The sequence below is a fragment of the Pelecanus crispus genome, chromosome 1 (genome assembly GCF_030463565.1).
Source record: "Pelecanus crispus isolate bPelCri1 chromosome 1, bPelCri1.pri, whole genome shotgun sequence".
NCBI classification, from domain to species: Eukaryota; Metazoa; Chordata; class Aves; order Pelecaniformes; family Pelecanidae; genus Pelecanus; species Pelecanus crispus.
The window spans coordinates 99,149,979-99,167,848 of record NC_134643.1 but is presented as its reverse complement, the minus strand read 5'-3'; the positions used below and the strand labels follow the sequence as shown (position 1 = coordinate 99,167,848).

Sequence of the window (17,870 nt, the reverse complement as noted above, 5' to 3'; positions counted from 1 at the left end):
ACAGTATCATACGAAACTGACATATGAAATGGAGATAAAAAATATGTAGCAAGGCTGGGCTGTATTCAGAGATATTTAAGTTCAATAAACTGACCTGTACTTAATGTAGATCACAGAAATCAACACATTGATTTTCAGCACTGTTACTCCCAGGTATTTTACCAACCCCACTTCTTAAAGTTTCCTTCTTCATAATGTTTTCATATATTAAAAAAACCCCAAACACTCACCCCAAGGGTTGTTACTCACCCTTTCTCCAAGTCAATAAATTGGCAAGAAGAGAAATAAATTCAGATGTCCTTAAACAATATCAGGTGTGCTACAAGTGAAATATAACAGACTGAAATGTCTGGAGGTCCAGCTTACAACCACCAGCACAATATTGATGAAAGTGAAAAATATTAAGACCTCAGCTATAACAATTGCTATAGCCATGGTTTGAGCAACTAAGGGATTGCATTTAGGTGTCAGAGATCTGCTTAAGAGTATAAACGGATCCTGATGCAAATCGCATGGTACCTGATCTCCAGCATCTAAATGCAATCAAACCATTTAGTCACTCAAACCATTGCCCTATTCACGTGGTGTACAAGAGCCTCTTAATCTCAAGGCCAGGCAATAGTTTACTTATTTTGTTTATATGGTGAAATGCTAAAACAAACATTTTCCTAGTCTATAAAAGAAAAATACTGTTAAATGGAAATGTAGCCTTCAAAGGTCAAAAGGTTTGCATCCTCCACATTCCACTGAAATACTGTTTCTCTGGAAAAGGAAAAAGAAGATCTCAACTTCAACTCCTTTAACACACCCCCCTGTAGTCAGTTGAGGCATGCAAATTATTTCCTTTGAGGTTATTTGATAAAAGACAGATGCAGAGGTCACATTTCATTGACTCAGGAATCAGTAAATGCATTTTTTAAGAATTTCCTTCTGTTGAGCTTAAAGTCCTAGGAATGCCCAGAGAGTAATTACAAGGAGATGGGTGTTCAGAGCTTACCCTGTGGATATACCCCTAGCCTGGAAAACCCCTCTCCTATGGGCTATTCCACTGAAGTCAGTAATACTGTTCACTTCCAAACAGTTTTGGAGAACTAGACCTTTACACAGTGAGAATTCTACCTAAGTTTGGAAAATTGCCAATTGTTCGGAAAAAAATCCTTTGTAGCTCACTATGTACAGTTTTACCTAGGTCGCACACAAATACAGCTATATAAGCACCATAGATTTGGTGCTCTTATAGCCTAATATTTGTTAAAATACTTTATAGCAGGTTCCCCCATTCTGCCCCAAGAAAAGTTTACAGGGAAATTTGGATTGTATTCTGCAAAGAAGGCTGTATTAGGCAGCAGCATTACAGAGCTGCCTAATAATTCTTTACTACCGGAGAATACTGTCAGGATTAATTCCCAAAGTGTTTCACATTTAAAAGCCACTGTATCTCAGTTAAAGATATGTATAAAAGCTCTTCCTTACTACAGTGATTCATGCCCTAACAGTGCTATACAGAAAACCGGATGGATCTAGAAATACATTGTATGAAGTGACTGTACATTTGATTTGTTTATACTACTGCCTATTAAATAGCAATAGTTCTCATTTTGCTTCAGTACTACTGAAGTATATTACTTTTATTAAAATGAAGTATACTTCCCAGAACCACTAAGCCTATCTATATCTCAGAGAACCTACATTCAAAGGATAAACACCAATTACCTTACTTTTGATCTATAGGACAGACACTTCCATTTAAAAGGTACTATGCTGTACCGCAAGCGTCTCTACAGCCAAAACGATTCATAGTACTGAACTTGTGATTTCAGGAAATTTCTGATTTCTAATACAACATTGGGCATTCTCCTTCGAAATCCAGACAAAAGACTAGCCTTTGACAGCCAGTTCTGTATAAATTTCCCCAATTATCACACTCCTGATAGAAAACAGGTTTTTTCCTTTTTTTTCCCCCTTTCCTTAACTTAAGAGTAAACCTGAACATCCTAGAAATAGATACTAAACACAGGGAAAGGAAGGAGTACAGTAGGTAAAGAAAAGCAAAACTGGATATTAAAACCAAGATAATTCTTAGGTTTGAACACTAATTATTTTGTTCATATTCCACCCAAGTTTAATGAAAATGTGATCCTGGCATTTGGCTTGAAGCAGCAATCTTCCGTTTGATCTCCTTGATTAAAAAACAAAACCAAGTACAGCCAACCTCAGCATTATTTGCATTCAACTCTATTAAGAAGTCTGCATATTAACATGATATATGGCAGGTTGTCAGCCTGTTTGCTATACTCCAAATCTAAGAAGTATTTTGCATCACTTGGTAAACACAGGATTTTAGTGTACTTGCCAGCCCTACTACACTACCTCCAAAAAACCCTCCAAAAAACAAACCAAAACAAACCCCAACAACAAGAAACACACACACACACAAGGACCCTCCAAAACCAAGCAAAAATCCTGGCAGAAGTGGCTTCTAAGAGATTTAAACCGGACAACCTAAAGCATGAGAAGAGAGTTATCTAAGGCATGCTCTCCACTCCATGCCACACCCTGGTTACTCCTGAAATGCCAGGAACAGCCTTTCCTGGCTGCCTACCTCTCCCTCATTCACCGGAAAAGGAAGCTGCGCATACACAGGAACAAGGACGTGTAGCAGGCCAGCAGAGGCACTGGCACAGGGATATGCACAAGATGTCTTTTGTGTAGAAAGCCATTGATTTGCATATGCTTACCTCAAACATTTTCCAGCTTACACCAATAATGACTTTGAAGGAGGCGATCCCATTCAATTTTTAAGGAGTGGTTTCACTTTCCTCAAATATAAAAAGATACTACGGGAAGACGGAACTGCATTCAGCTAGCAAATTCCTAACGCACTTATAAAAAGAAATCTGTAAGTTTAAGCTCCCTCACAGAAAAATTATTCTTGAATGCTGGTGCTACATAGGTTCAAAACCAAACTTATTTAAATCTTGGAAAGAGTTACATATTGCTTGGACACTGTCGGTCAGATCTGCACCTTGGCTAACTTGAGCAATTTCAGGATAAAGCCACTGCCATTCCTTTTCAGATAAATGTTAAATATTAAAAATGCAATAACAGAAACAGTAGCAAATAAACCATCTCACCTGTCATCTTCATTGGGAAGTCCACAGTTCTGCAGTCTTGAAAGCGCTAAACGAAAAAATTGTTCTAGAAAGCAAATATAAAGAAGATTAATGAAAATGGTCGGTGCTTTCCAATATAAAAATAAGCATGCCACCCTGACTACAGCGTTTTCAGACACAGTAATTTTTTTTATCAGAGCTCCTCTCTGGAAAGCTTTTCCTGCCCTAATACTCCCCTGTTGGAAAACAGCAGGGGATTTGTGTAAAAAAAAAAATCTTAGTTACAGTAAATAAGCATCGGAAGAGTTTCCAAGACCTGCATCCTGCATCCTTTAGAAGAACAAGCTTTGTTTTTTCTTCTACCCACCTTCAGCTGAAACAGAAGCAACCTTGACCCAAGAGGAGGGGCCACACAGCCAGGGACAGCAACAGCATTCTTCCCAGCCCTCCCTCGGTGGGCAGGCACCTGCTGGACATTCAGCGTGCCTCAAACTGAGAGGGGGCCTCAACTCATTCCTAAACCTACTTTTCCTCACCACAATCCCAGAGGTGCGGGAAAATGCACCATCCTTGTTACACTGATGGAGGGAAAATCGAGGGTCTAAAGCCCAGATCTGCAAGGTGCTAGGAAGGTGCACTGTTCGGTGTTAAAAACTCTGAGACTTGAGACTTTACGACCTTTTCCAAAAGGGTGACTAAGACCCTTAGGGTCTCTGGCCCTGTTTACTCTGCCCTCACCAACATGGGCAGCAGGCATGAGCGGGAAAACACTTTGCACAGGTACAGCAGCCATGCAACGGCAGGAATACGCCCTGCAGCCCCAGTGACACCTTCCCTGCTGGGAGAAGCTAGCCCAGTAAAATGAAAATTTTGCTGATGTAACTGCCCCAACCTGGCGAATTCTGCCTCAGTAGGACTCCGGATCCCGATCAGCTTAGGTGTGTTGATCAAACCCCATCACACTGACCCAGCTAATATTTCACCTAGCAAAGCACTACCTAAATACCTTTAGCACTCCAGCCCACATACGAAGGAAAGCAAGCTGAACAAGCTCCACTCTTCCTCACTCCCACCTTTTTGGAGCTTCTCTGCTAAGAGGGGCAACCCCAACACCGTGTTGTATTTGTTAAAAACAGGAAGGTGCCAGGTCAGAGGGTCTAAATGAAACCATTAAGTCACTGCTAGATACCCCCAAAAAGATTGGCATCGGTGAACAGGAAAGACTAGGGCCAGAGATTCGGGTGGCTTTACACGCCATTTAGGTATTTCTGTTTAAAAACAAGGTACACAGGGAACACAAACCTGCTCTCTTTATTCCATAAGGTAGTTCAAACTTGTCATTCCCGTGGAACTCTGCCACTCTCATAAAATCATTAGCGCACAGGAACGGGTATATTTTCTCAACACTGATGAAGGGAAAAAGTAAGAACTTTCAAAAATCCACATGCTTTACTTGAATAAGCCAATAATTCATGCAATTGCTTTTTAAAAAAGCTTTCTTTATCCTACTTCAAGTATTATCAATTTTTTAAAAGAAGAAAACTCAAACACAGAGAAAGAAAGCAGGTGACAGAAAAGGGGAAGATTTTATAATGGAAAATACAGGTAGAGAGTGAGATAAAATTATTTCTCTGCTAGTATAAGTTACATAGTCATTAAAATCACATGACTGAAAGCTTACACCATGAGATGGCACCTTTAAGAGAATACATAACCCAGGAAGACAATGAATAACTTCAGGTTTGAAAAGTACTTCACAGAGGCAGCAAGGAAAATTAAGAGTTATTATTATATATGGCAATTTAATAAACAAGAATGGGATTTGAAACAAGGCACGTGTGCCAGGGCCACCCTGCGATGAGAAGCATGGCGCATGGGAATCACAAGGAGGTTTGCCTCAAAAGCGCACTCCTCCTGCAAACTAGAACATGACGGTGTCGTACCTTACAAGCATCAAGATAGAAAGAATGGGTCACTTCTTTTCTTCAAAAGACAGTAACCACAGACAAGGGTTATCTCATAGCAGGGAAGGGAGTCATTACCATAACTGCCAAGTCAAGCCAAATGACTGAACAGTAGACCCAATCCTGTCACATGCTACCATGCCCTTGGCTTCACCTTGGAGTTAAGTGGACACGCACTCACTGAACTGGTTGACTTCGTAGCGATCGTGAATACTAGGTCTTGTATTAAAATGTTAACACAGAAGTATACAGTCACAGTAAGAAAACCTAGTCTTGATCATAAATACTCACAGCCAGCACGACTTGTTTCTCCATTAAGAATAATAGCTGGTAAAAAAGCCCCTTCCTCTCAGTTTCACAAATCAAGTATCTCAGTTTTTAAGCAATATGTATTCAGAAGATACTAACAGTAAAAAGGGAAAAAAAAACCTCCAAACCCCAAAAAACAACAAAACACCACAGCCCACACACCAAGAACTAGGCCATAGGTTAACTAAGCAAGACCAGCTAACTTTTGAGACATCATGCACTAAACACGCATATTAAATTTAATAACTTGCCTTGCTGTTCAGAAGCAGCTGGTAAGCATAGACATAATAAATCATTTACCTACTGCAAAGAGATTCTGATTCTAGCTCTTCTAGCTCTGGTTCCTTTCCAGTAAATAATTCTGCCAGGTTAGAAATCCTTTCAATCTCCCCAGGCTATTACCAAAGCGCACAGACCAGATCTTCAGCTCCTGCAAACTATCTCTGTAAAGGAGCTATGGAAATATGCAAGAGACTCTCTTCCAGCTCTGCACCTACCTTCTTCTTGCTGCCCATCTCCAAGTCCATTCCTGCCCCCTTGCTCTGCATGAGAGCTATCCTGCTGTGCCTGACGCAGAGACAGCCTGGGCACACTCCGTGGGTCAGGGACCTAGGACCACCTCTCTGGGCCAGGCAGCTAACCAGAACTCAAGGACTACAGGACTGCTTTGGGGAGGACAAACTTGAGATCCTTCCATGTTCTTGTACACAAAAAGGACCAAAAAAAAGAAGCAATGGTGTCTTTGCTCAGAGCTTTAAGACTCCTTCAGCCAGGACTTGGTCTAAATATCTTCCCAAGCTTTCTCAGGGCCGTACTCAATGTTTGCTCAGGTAAAAGACAAAGCCAACAATATAGCCTGTCTGCTTCTGGTCCTGTAGCACTTCCTTGATCTCTCATTTAAGACTTGTGCTTCTAATAACAAAAACTCCCAGTATTTCCTCACAAACCTCTTGGATGCACTTTTGTGACCAGACACCTCCTTTGTTTTGGGTTGAAGCTCTTCCTTTTTCCCTCTGACTGCTTCTTTACAAAAGCAGCTTCCTAGGAGTATCTTAAAGTGGAGGACACCTACACACAATTCAACAATACTATCAGAGGAACAAAACCATGTATAATCCCAAATTTCATTAAAATTAAATTCCATTAAAATTCAAATTTCATTGAAGGAGAACAATCTTATATCATTAAAGATTGGATCAATTTTTGCACATTTCATACTGCTCTTTCCAAATAAAATGAAGAGATTTTCAAAACTTCTTTGGTCCCTGGCTGCTACAGAAATACTTAGCTACCAGAAAATCTTAATCTTTTAAGTCCAGGTTCTTAACAGCAGAATGAATGAGTTTCAGTCTTGGACATGAAGGCTTCTTTTACAGGAAAAGCACGTGGGAAAAAAAAATTAATGCTTCTATTTCAATCATTGAAATAGTTTCACTGTTACTAGCTACAATATCTGAACAGGAAGCATTTATTTATTCAGTACATACACCAGCATGTTGAGCTAGTTGTGTGGTATTGCTCAGATGCTGGTAAGTGGCAAGCTAAACAATTTGTGTTGCCACAACCAGGAAAAGCAGCAGTGAACCCAAGCCCAAAAGCTGTACTTCCAGAGATTAATCAAAATGTGAAATAGTCCAGAATATGTAAATAGCTCATTTCTACCTCAATCAGCACAGCCTTTCCTTTCCCCCTCACTTTCCACAGAAGACTCACCCCAGTAAAGATTCAAATGGTGGTTTCACGAGACAAGTGTCCAGCGTGTTCCTTCTCTCCCCAGCCATAGGTGGCAGCCTGCAAAAGAAGAAAAGAATTTCAAAGAAACAGAAAGAACAGGAATTGGTAGCAGCAACAAGGCAGGGAAACTTGGACAAGCCAAACTAGTAAAAGCTGATTACTGAGTTAACACCACACCAAATTTTCATGATTGCCTCTGTCTGTATTGTAAAGATGGATTTTTCTTGTTGCGGTACGATTACTTTTACTGGTAAAGGCTTTTATCTCACGGTGCTGCTCCAAGGGGTCTGCAACCTCCCTTGCTCAGCAGCCATCAAAGCAGCCGTAACCAGAGGTGAGATCTCAGGCCCACCTGCAGAGAAGCAGGACCTCTGGGCTGAAGCACCCCTGCAGCCGCTACTGAGATAGCACCACCGGCGCTCCTCAGAGAGGAGAGGGGAGTCTTGTTTGGAGAGGGGAATAGACAGCACCGCACAGGGTACTTCAAGGAAAATGACATTCTTTGGGGATAAGTCATTCCTCTCATAATAAGGCTCAGACTTACACTTCTAAACACATTCCCGCCTTGGCGATTTAGCCCAATTAATAACAAATATGAAGCCCAGAAGGGAGGGTAAAGTTCAGTGTGAGCAATGCGTGCATCTGGGCTGCATGAAGAACATGAAACCACCACATTAGAACCACAAGCCAAAGAGACCATTTAAGGTTAATTGCTTTTGGTAACCTCAAGTTGTCATGTGAATACTGACACTGAGAAAGCACCCTGTGAAATGTATCAGCTGGCCAGCTCGTAGCTTTCCAGCAGCAGCCTCACAGATGGCATTTTGCAGGATGGCTTCAGAGAGAGCAGAGGCCTGCTTTTAAGTTTAAGCGTAGGCGCTCATTAGTTCCACAAACCTAATTGTGGGACCTTACTAGCACAAGATCTGCTTATACACACACTTGCACATCACAAGTGAACCACACCTCTGATTTATTAAATTTTAAGCACAACAGGTGCTCTCATAGCTCTGCTAATTTTATTCAGCTATAACTCAGAATTGCAGAAATTTGGAAGTTGTAAACAAATGTCCTTCCACCAATTCATTGCTTGGTACAGACAGTCACTGTAAGTGGCCATAAATATTAACCAAACACTGGAAACATGACATGGTAGTGTGGTTTAACCCGGCAGGCAGCTAAACACCGCACAGCCATCACTCACTCTCCCCTTCCCCAGTGGGATGGGGGAGAGAATTGGGAAAAAAAAAAAAAAAAAAAAAAAAGTAAAATTTGTGGGTTGAGATAAAGACAGTTTAATAGGACAGAAGGAAGGGAAAATAATAAGATAGGACAAGAGGAAATGGCCTCAAGTTGCATCAGGGGAGGTTTAGATTGGATATTAGGAAAAATTTCTTTACTGAAAGAGTGGTCAAGCATTGGAACAGGCTGCCAAGAGAGGTGGTGGAGTCACCATCCCTGGAGGTGTTAAAAAATAGATGTGGCACTTTGGGACATGGTTTAGTGGGCATGGTGGTGTTGGGTTGATGGTTGGACCAATGATCTTAGAGGTCCTTTCCAGCCTTAATGATTCTATTCTAGTTTTACTTTCATTAAAAAAATAATCCAGCCACCAAGCCAGGAAACACAAAATTATTACTTTACCCGTAACTGGTTTAGTGGTAGACTTCGTAGTGTTAATGGTTGGACTTGATGATTTTAAAGGTCTTTTCCAACCTAAACGATTCTATGATTTTATGATAATAATAACGTACAACATAAGTGATGCACAATGCCATTGCTCACCACCCAACGACTGATACCCTGCCAGTTCCTGAGCAGCGATCACAGCCTCCTGGCCCACTCCCCCCAGTTTATATACTGAGCATGATGTTATATGGTATGGAATAGCCCCTTGGTCAGTTTGGATCAACTGTCTTGGCTGTGCCCCCTCCCAGTTTTCTTGTGCATGTGGCAGAGCATGGGAAGCTGAAAAAGTCCTTGACTAGAGTAAGCACTACTTAGTAACAACTAAAAACATCAGCATGTTATCAACATTATTCTCATACGAAATCCAAAACACAGCACTGTGCCAGCTACTAGGAAGAAAATTAACTGTATCCCAGCCGAAACCAGGACACATGGACAAATGCCTTTCTGCCAGACATGTTACAATTGTGTTCATAACAGAAACAGCTAATGGACACAGCTGTACAATAACCAATTGGACAGGGAGCCTACAGACAAAGGCTACGGATTTTAGTCTGAATCCCTCCCACTTGCCCAAAAAACAACCAACCAACCAAACCCCGCCACAAAAATACTCAACTGCTGAACTTACTGGGTAACTCCACTAGCCTCATAGGAAGGAGGAGCCCTCACAGAGGAAGTCTGTCCATAAAAGCTAATCCTGCAAAAAGGGAAATGTCACAACATTGTGGTTTGCTATAAACAGAAACCACAACAAAAAGCCATTGGTATCAATTGTATGCTATAAACAAGACAAAGAGGGGCACATCAATCACTGCTTTTAAAAGCTGTCACTATTATCTTCATAACACAAACACGCTGGTCAGTCCTGGTTACAGCTATGCAAAGGTCAATGGAAACTGACTTCTTCAATAAGCGCCCTGAATTCTAGGTCCCAAACCACCCATCCCATGCAGCCTGGAGACAGTGAAGGCTCACTTCCCACGGCATTGCCACTGACACTTGACAAATTTCAGTTTTTCAAAAGGTGCCCACTACACCTGCAGTTATTCCCATGTGTGGAGCAGGTCTCTCCCACATCATTTATCAGACATCTAAAGGAACAAGCTAACACTAAACACATGTGGGGTGGGAGGAGATATGGACACATGACATACACAAATAAGATATCTCTCCTCACCTGAACACCTATTTTCATGACACTCAGAGGGGCTCCCTATCTCTGAGGTCCTGACCTCTTCATACAACTAGGTTCAAATTGACTAGTAGGTTTAAAAGTGACATGAGAGAAGGGGCAACAGGACAGAATGATCACATTCGTTCCCTCATGGTACCAAAAAAAAAAAAAAAAACCAACCACAAAACACATGCAGAGCAGTAATCACTTCTGTTGCTTACTAGTAAACAGCTGTTCAGCAACACAGCAACTCACAGCCAAATCTCTCATACAGCCATGAGGGCATTTGCACTACAAGTGAACAAAGCATCACCATACCAGTAGAGGTTATTTCTCCACAGATTTCCATGCAGTATACCATACATAACAGCAGCAGCCAGGATAAAAAACAGAAGAATTCGTTTCATGACTGGTAGACCTGAAACGTAAGAAAAAACAAACAAGAAATTAAAATCCAAGTTATCCTATTAACATGAACTTTTATCTTGAAACCTACAAAAGTAAATCATCATTATTACAGCCATTCTCCACCACCACAACATTGAAGGGGCATCACTGCCATTTGATTTCTCACACAAAGTCCCAGCGACGGGAGCTGAACGCTGCTTTGGACCTACCACACGTGCATACTCTGCACAGAATCACTGAGAGGCTCACTCTAGGTTCTCTTTGAAGACACAGGAGCAAGATGGGCTCTTCCAGAAGCATATCAAAGTAGGAGCTCCCTTCTGTCCACTGTTCTTCCAAAGAAACCAGCCTCTTGGGTCAGAAGTTGGCCTTTACAGGTACCTGCACTTCTGCTCTTTCTTGCACCACCCACTATCAGTTTCCAAAATTACACAGCTAAACAAGCATTGGCACTTTGCAGGAGGCAGATAGGCTGATGCTGATGAAGCAGAACAGGGTATGAGCTGCCACAAATTGCTACTGGCTTTTTTAGGATCACTGAATATTCTTAAAGTCTGGTTTTGGACATGTAAAGCTGCACTGAAGCTGTCTGCTTATGCCCTCGTGTCCTGCAGAGTCTCCAGCTCCTGACACAGGCCAGACTTTATTGCTCAAGTGGCAGAAAAATGCTATTTTCACACACCGCAAAGCGAGGAAGAGAAGTTAGGACCCAATCCGTGGAACTTACTAAGTTATGGAGAAATAGCAGAGAAAGTGTCTGTTTTTCAAATAGAGTTTGCACAGTCTAGTAAAGGAAAACCAGAGAAATATCAGAAGCTCATGTATCTGGCAGAAAAGCTGGGGAAAAACCAAGTTCTGCATTGCTCACATCTAACACACTGAGCTGCCCTTTCAGTAGCTATGAATGAACTGTTGTTGCTTAATCTTCTGAAAGTCCAAAATAGCCATTCTGGCCACAAGTTACTGTGGAAATTTACTCGAGACCTATATCCTTCCATTATTTTCACTTCTCCCCCCCATCAGGTAAGCAGGTTCAATGTACGCAATGTATAATAACCTACTTGCATGTCTGTATTTTAAAGTGAAGGCAACAAACAGCTGTCCAGCAAAACCAAGCCATATTCAAACATACTGCTGCATCTTCCAAGAGCAGAGCCTTTGGCTTTATGGTTTGTTTTTTCCTTTTTTTAATTTTTTTTTTTAATTCCATGTTGCTTTTTAGAATATTGAGAGTTGCTGTTATTTTAAACCTGTGTTAAACAGCCCTAAGGCAGTAAAACTCAAGGTAGATATAGTCTAAGTGATTTACAGCAATATGTTTTATGCTAGTAACATCCTAACATCATACCTTGTATTAAAGTCCAAGAAACTACTAGAGAGCTGCATTTTGTTATTAGAAATTGAGAAGCAAACTACTGCCACTCACATAGGTTCACCCCTGAAGAAATACCTAAGAGTGAATTATTTGTTACAATGACTTGAGTACAAGAAGTCACCACTTCCTTATTTCCCCGCCCCATATCCTTCACAGGGTTTAATTGTAGGGTCAGAGATGGGGTTTTAGAACAGCATCTACCTACCAGTAACAAAGCCATGCAATGAACAAGCTATAATCTATCAACAGTAAGTGTATCCTCCAGGCTGTCCTGCTCTGTTCTGGAAGAAATACTCATAGGCTGCAGCTGTTGCAATTTCAACCTTTCACCCCTTGTTGGGAAGTAACATTGCCTCCCTTGCAGCTCCAACTCCCTTGACTCTTCTTGAAGAGTCAGTGCAAATTTTTTTTGACAGTCACTCTCAACTTCTAGAGCAAACCCTGAGTTTTTGCTATAATTTTGTAAGAGTCTTTCCTTAAAACTTCAAGAACACTACAAGAAAACTCACCTACTGGGTTTAGCCAAGTGTCATTAACAGCAGTTGGCTCACTTACTTGAAAAAGATACTGTGCTCTTTGGGTTTTTTTTCCTTACGCTGGCAGTATTTTTACCCCGTTCTGCTTTGCAAAGGTTTGCTAAAATATCCCACTGAAGTGGAAATCAACTGTTTACTTTCTACTCCCTAATTCAATCAATGCAAACTTCAGTTAAACAACAGAACATGATGAACCAGCTCTTCAGATAAAGTTGCCAAATTAACAACTGATTAAATTGCTGATTTTGCTGACCTTGCTGAAGAGTCAGACCAAGCTACAGAACAGGGAAAAGACAAGGCAAAGCTGCCCATGAAGGGCAGCTTCTTTTAAAAAGAAAAATATTATTCATAACAGTATTATTCATACAGAAAAAAAATTGTCCAGTTTGTAAAGTATTTACAAAGATATTTGTACAGCCTCCAAAAAAATCATTAAAACAAGAGAATACCCGTCAACATTCTTCTTCAAACAGGATCACAAGGAATCTGTAACAACTTTCAGTATCTTATGTAGGACATTCAGCCTGGCACACACATGAGAATGTAGCATCATTAAGGGTGTACCTAACTCAACTCTTAGGAACATAAAATGGTCTTTAATTATACAAGTGTCTTCTCACCATCCCATCCCCCAGTGCCTGGCTTCATTCAGTGCTTTGAAGAGAAAGTTCTGTAGTCAAGACAGACGGTCTTTTTAGTGAAGACTTTCTTAACTTGCTTTAGTAAACAGAACCATTGCCTTGTTTACATAAGAAATTATTCTGGGTGTATTTTTAATGGTGACAGCATTTTCCAGTCTTACCTTCCCTTTTTAAAATAGCTGAGTGTCATAGAAAGTTAATCAAAGGAAAACAAACTCCTACGATGCAAATATTGCACTAGAAAATTCCCATAGTCAGAGATGCAAGAAAATAGGCAATTGAGAACACACAGTTCAGATGTAAAATGACAGTCACATTCCAGCTTATTTATCACAACACAAGACATGGCATCTTGATTTAAGCGCATCAACCTGACTGACAAAGGTCATGGGCCCTTAGGTCAAGGTCAGTCAGGGTTAAGCAAAACAAAGAGGACAAAGCTGGAATTCAACTATTCAATTCCCTCCTCTTTTGAAAAACCCTCCAGTAATCCACACAATGAAAGCGGCGAGGAACCCAGTATGCCAACGCCGGACGGTCACAGTCTTAGCTGGTCAATTTTCTGCAAGTAAGCAAGCAACAGGATGCATAAGTGTTGTAAAAAGATTGATGGGCATTTTTTAATGGGAATCTAAGCTAACTTCCGCTGTTCAACTTCCCAACCCTGCCAAGGCAGAGCTACAATTACAGAATTAGACAAGACAGACTCTGGTACAGTATTAAGAGATCTCAGAGATCAGCCTGCATCTCCTATGGACAGATGGGTCCACCCCAGCTCCCACCAACCCACCACAGAGATGCATTTGGGTATATGACAAATTAGCTATATAAGCCCAGAGGCTATGTTTTTCTTCCCTTGGAGGAAGTGGGGAACCAACATCCTTGTCAGAGCTGCATCTTTACCTACAACTAGTCTGTTTTCTGCTACTTTAGTAAGTGTCATATCTGAGATGAGCCACTATCTCATAGCCTTTATCTTTCAACTTACATATGCAGCTGATGCAGCCATGCCACAGAATAAAATAATCACGAAGGAAACGACAGCTGTTGGGACTAGGCAATCACATGTCCACACTAAAATCGCCTTTTCATAACACTTGTAAGCCTTCCTTTTGCTTTCTTCTGTAAAATTAGGTTGTTAATAGTACAATGCAGGAGGCTCTCTGTCGGTCCTACTTGTTTTGTAAAGCACCTTTGACTATTACTGAAGTAAATAATAAGTATTTCACTAAAAAGTGGTTACTACTAAATTAAATATTAGTTATCTTAAACCAATCTTATCTCCATACCTAGTCTTGTGACAGTTTAACTTCTTGCTGCAGCAAGTAACTCACAGCATGAAAATTTCAGCTCACTCAGACCTCAAATTCCTAGCCCTTGTAGTTGTGGGGGAGGAACGGAAGTGAGCTTGAAAATGTGCTTTGAGTGGACCTTGAAATTTAAAGGGACAGAGGAAAAAGCACATAAATACCTACTAAAAATTTAAAAACGAAACATCAGGATTTGTAAGATGTAGTCAGTGTTTTGTGGGCTTGCTTGTGATCACCAGTCCTGCAGCACTGCGTCCTTTTGGTCAGGATGTAGTGGATGCCCAGTGGAACAACTACGCCACAAAAGGACAACCAAGAAGGGAGTTTTCTCATGTCGTCACTTGTCTCAAGTCAAGCTGCCAAAACGTGAGCGCATTATGGCACATATCTATATATTTCTTCTGCCAAGTCTATACACTATTCAGCATTAACTCCTCCAGTTCTTGGTCGAAGTATGCGCACTGTTTGTTAATTCTCCCCCTCTTCAGGAAGGAAACGCTGTGGCGGACAATACAGTAGCACTGCAGCATAGTCTTAAAGGTACTAAAGTGGCTGAGTCAGTCTAGTGCCTTCCCTCCTTAAATTTTTTCATCATTTCCAATGTTCCTTTCAATTTTAGTTTACTAAGAAACAGAAGTCCTCAGAAATAGTAAGTTTAAATGAGGAAGGTAGATATATTGGATTATTGTAGCAAAGTGGCCCTGAATTAAAACTACATTTCTAACTCTCTGACAACAGTGACTTGAAGTGGTAAGTTTAACAGCATCTTAATTGGAAAAGATTCTTGCTAACCTGCTCTGCCCCACACAAAACCAAAGCAGTTATTCCTGTTGCTGAAGGCCTGCACAAACATGACAACAAAAACCTAAGGTTTTACTGTGTCAAAATGTCATTGGGGACTTCCACCATCACACCACACATATGATCTTTACCAGCAGTTAAAGATTTTTGCTGCACCAGAAGATAACACGTTTGCAGGCTCTTTCTGCCCTAATCTCTTTCAACGATGAGGGGATAAGCAGTAGAGGAAGAGTTTGCCAGCTATGAAAACTGGAGCCTTCTTCCCTTCCAACAGCATAACGAACTAGCCATTTACTTCAACAGCATCCTGATAACTGAAAAAGATGGTTTTCCTCCAGAGATAGCTCCTCTTTGTTAAAAAGTTTCCCCTTTCTCCAACTACTACAGAAGACCTGAAAAGAAATAGCAAGACAGTCTTTTCTCCAAGTACTCAACAGCAAGCAATGATGTCCAGATTTAGTGTGAGAGCAGTGGTGATATTTAGTAGATTTAGTCAACCCTTGTTCTTTATCAGCTACTACAACCAGAAGTGTAGCCTCTGCTGACATTAATCTACCGGGGAGAGATGTAGAATAGAGCTGTGTACACCTTTGACCTTTTGCGTGGCTGCACACTAATTCAGGACAGGCTGCAAGAGTTAATAGATTGAGTTTAGGGCCTAAGTGCTTGCCTCCCTCCCTTTCATCATCCTGCTAATGGTGAAACCTATTCTGTACCACAAGAGACAGTGATACATTTATCATTTTGTGGACGATTCATGATTATTTTATTCCATTTTTGTCTTTCAAGTATAGACACCAGTATTTTGCTCACCAGAATATGCCCACCAGCTAGGTAAAGCAAGGAGGAAAAGCAACTTAATCAGTGTTCTTCATTGACAATCACCACTTCAGTTTACTTCTATCCAAAATCTTCAAGGAGATCTCTGTATCACTATCCCTCTCATGTGACTCTCCAGTCCTACATATAAGCTCAGAAGCTCTTCCGATGCAGGCATATGCTTCGGCTAAAAGGTATTGATAAAGAATCTGAGTCCAGTCAAATCTATGGTATTTTCATCCCCTGCAATCCTAATTTACCTAGACAGGACGGCTGGTGGAAGAGGGAAGTTAGCTCCCTTCCAGAAGGCTGAAGGCAGGCCCGGGAAAAAGCAGAGTTTATCTTTGTGTCTTGGGCATAACAGGCACGCAGCACCTACACCCCTCCAAACCTTCATCTCCAGCCCCACGCTCTCACCTCATTCCCATTACCACCTTTAGTTGCAAGAAATCAGGTATGGTGGCTTGTTCTAGGCAAACCTAAGCCCTTCAACATTTCAGACAAGATCTGAAAAACACGAGTTTGTAGTCTTCCAGGAAAACATGCCTCCAGTAGGGAGAGTTTGGCAAAAGCTGCAAAAGGCCTGCAGGTCCTGACTTACAGTCCTATCACCACGCTCAGACTCTCTTGTTCTTACCTCCTTTTTATCTAGTGCAGTATCATCTGTTCAGTGGTATAACTCCTTTTGCACTCCTCTTCCCTCCCTCTGCCTGAGCACGCAGGAGATTTTACATGTGCCCCACAGTGGGGGGGCAGGAACAGAAAAAAATGAAAAGGCCAGAGAAAAAGAGAGGTTGCATGCACAAATCGGACTGTTTCTTGGATAGCAAGAAGACATGCGTACAAGCCTAAGTCAACTTACTACAAGCTTTTTAAAGCCTACTGAAACAGGCCCCCTTTTGCTGCAAAAAGCTGCTGTCATCTTGTTCTCAGAGCTACCGTAATCAATGATGTGCGTTGTTTCAGAGATACCACTTTTGGGCCTACCAATGCAAAATTTAATGCCACTTATACTGACACCAAATACTAGCTCCACGGACGAAAACCAGGAGTACAAAGCATCAGCCAGTGCATCCTGCCAGAAAACCCTGAGGAGCAAAACGCAATGGAGCACAGGCATTAGGTATCACTAAAATGGCCGTCAAATAGGAGCAGTATTCAGTGCAACTGTCTGATGCCAAGTTAATTAGTCCTGCTGAGAGGCAGAACATGTTACCTCCAGCTTGGGGCTATCACAGCGTTGCCATGCCACCCTTGAGATCCGAGCTAATATTTTGGCTCAGATTATCACAGTGCAATGTGAATCCCTGGCGCCAGCTCAAGGTGACAGCATGCTCCATTGCATGACGTAGACACACAATTAAAACTGCAAGCATAAAAGAGATAGCTGGTTTGATATTTCTCAGCTGCTGAATGTTGTTTTTAATTATTTCTCCCCTCCAAGATAGAAAACAATATTCCCTAATGTTCCAAAATGGCTTGGGGCTTATTCCAACAATGGACACACTTTTTGTAGCACAGTTAAACATTGCTGACTTGAGTTTAAAAGTCAGCCCTGGGTAGATCCAAAGCCAGCTTGTGGCTTTGAGGGGAAGAGGAACAACAGTAACTACTGGATTCTCGTCTAACTGCTGCTTTCTAAGTATCACAGATTTCCAGAAACCTTGCCTATAATTACGATCAAGAATAAGATCAAGTCTACAGCCTCAGCTTCTTGCCTGCTTTTGTGCCTTGAGATGAGGACTAGAAGGAAGTGGCCAATTTATGCAAAGGTGCACAGAAGTTAGGAACAGACATTTCTATATGCTTGCCCTGTCCTGCCCCTCCACAGGCCTTCCCCAGCACACTTCCCTGGTTTTTTGGGTTTTTTTCTTCGTCCAGTTTACTTGAGCACAGACCAGCAGTTACTGCCATGCCCAGCTGCCACAGAGATGCAGTGTGGTACAAAAACAACTACTTTGGGTTAGGTCAAGAGCTAACGTGTGCATGCAAAG

General features: G+C 41.4%; 1 protein-coding gene across 6 annotated transcripts in view; it reads right to left on the bottom strand.

The window, feature by feature from the left end:
• Window positions 1-17,870, bottom strand: part of ST3GAL6 (ST3 beta-galactoside alpha-2,3-sialyltransferase 6) — a 50,433-nt gene that overhangs the window by 15,223 nt on the left and 17,340 nt on the right. For 3 of the 6 annotated variants that reach the window (XM_075714538.1, XM_075714533.1, XM_075714543.1), the window contains 5 exons: window positions 10,305-10,404; window positions 9,441-9,509; window positions 7,100-7,177; window positions 4,416-4,519; window positions 3,135-3,198 (listed from right to left, as the gene is read on the bottom strand). In XM_075714538.1, coding sequence (XP_075570653.1) covers window positions 3,135-3,198; window positions 4,416-4,519; window positions 7,100-7,177; window positions 9,441-9,509; window positions 10,305-10,393 — 404 coding nt within the window. In that variant the 5' untranslated portion in view covers window positions 10,394-10,404. Of the gene's footprint in view, window positions 1-249; window positions 288-3,134; window positions 3,199-4,415; window positions 4,520-7,099; window positions 7,178-9,440; window positions 9,510-10,304; window positions 10,405-15,345; window positions 15,359-17,870 lie in introns of those variants that run through there. The other 3 variants (XM_075714557.1, XM_075714551.1, XM_075714562.1) reach the window with 3 other exon arrangements.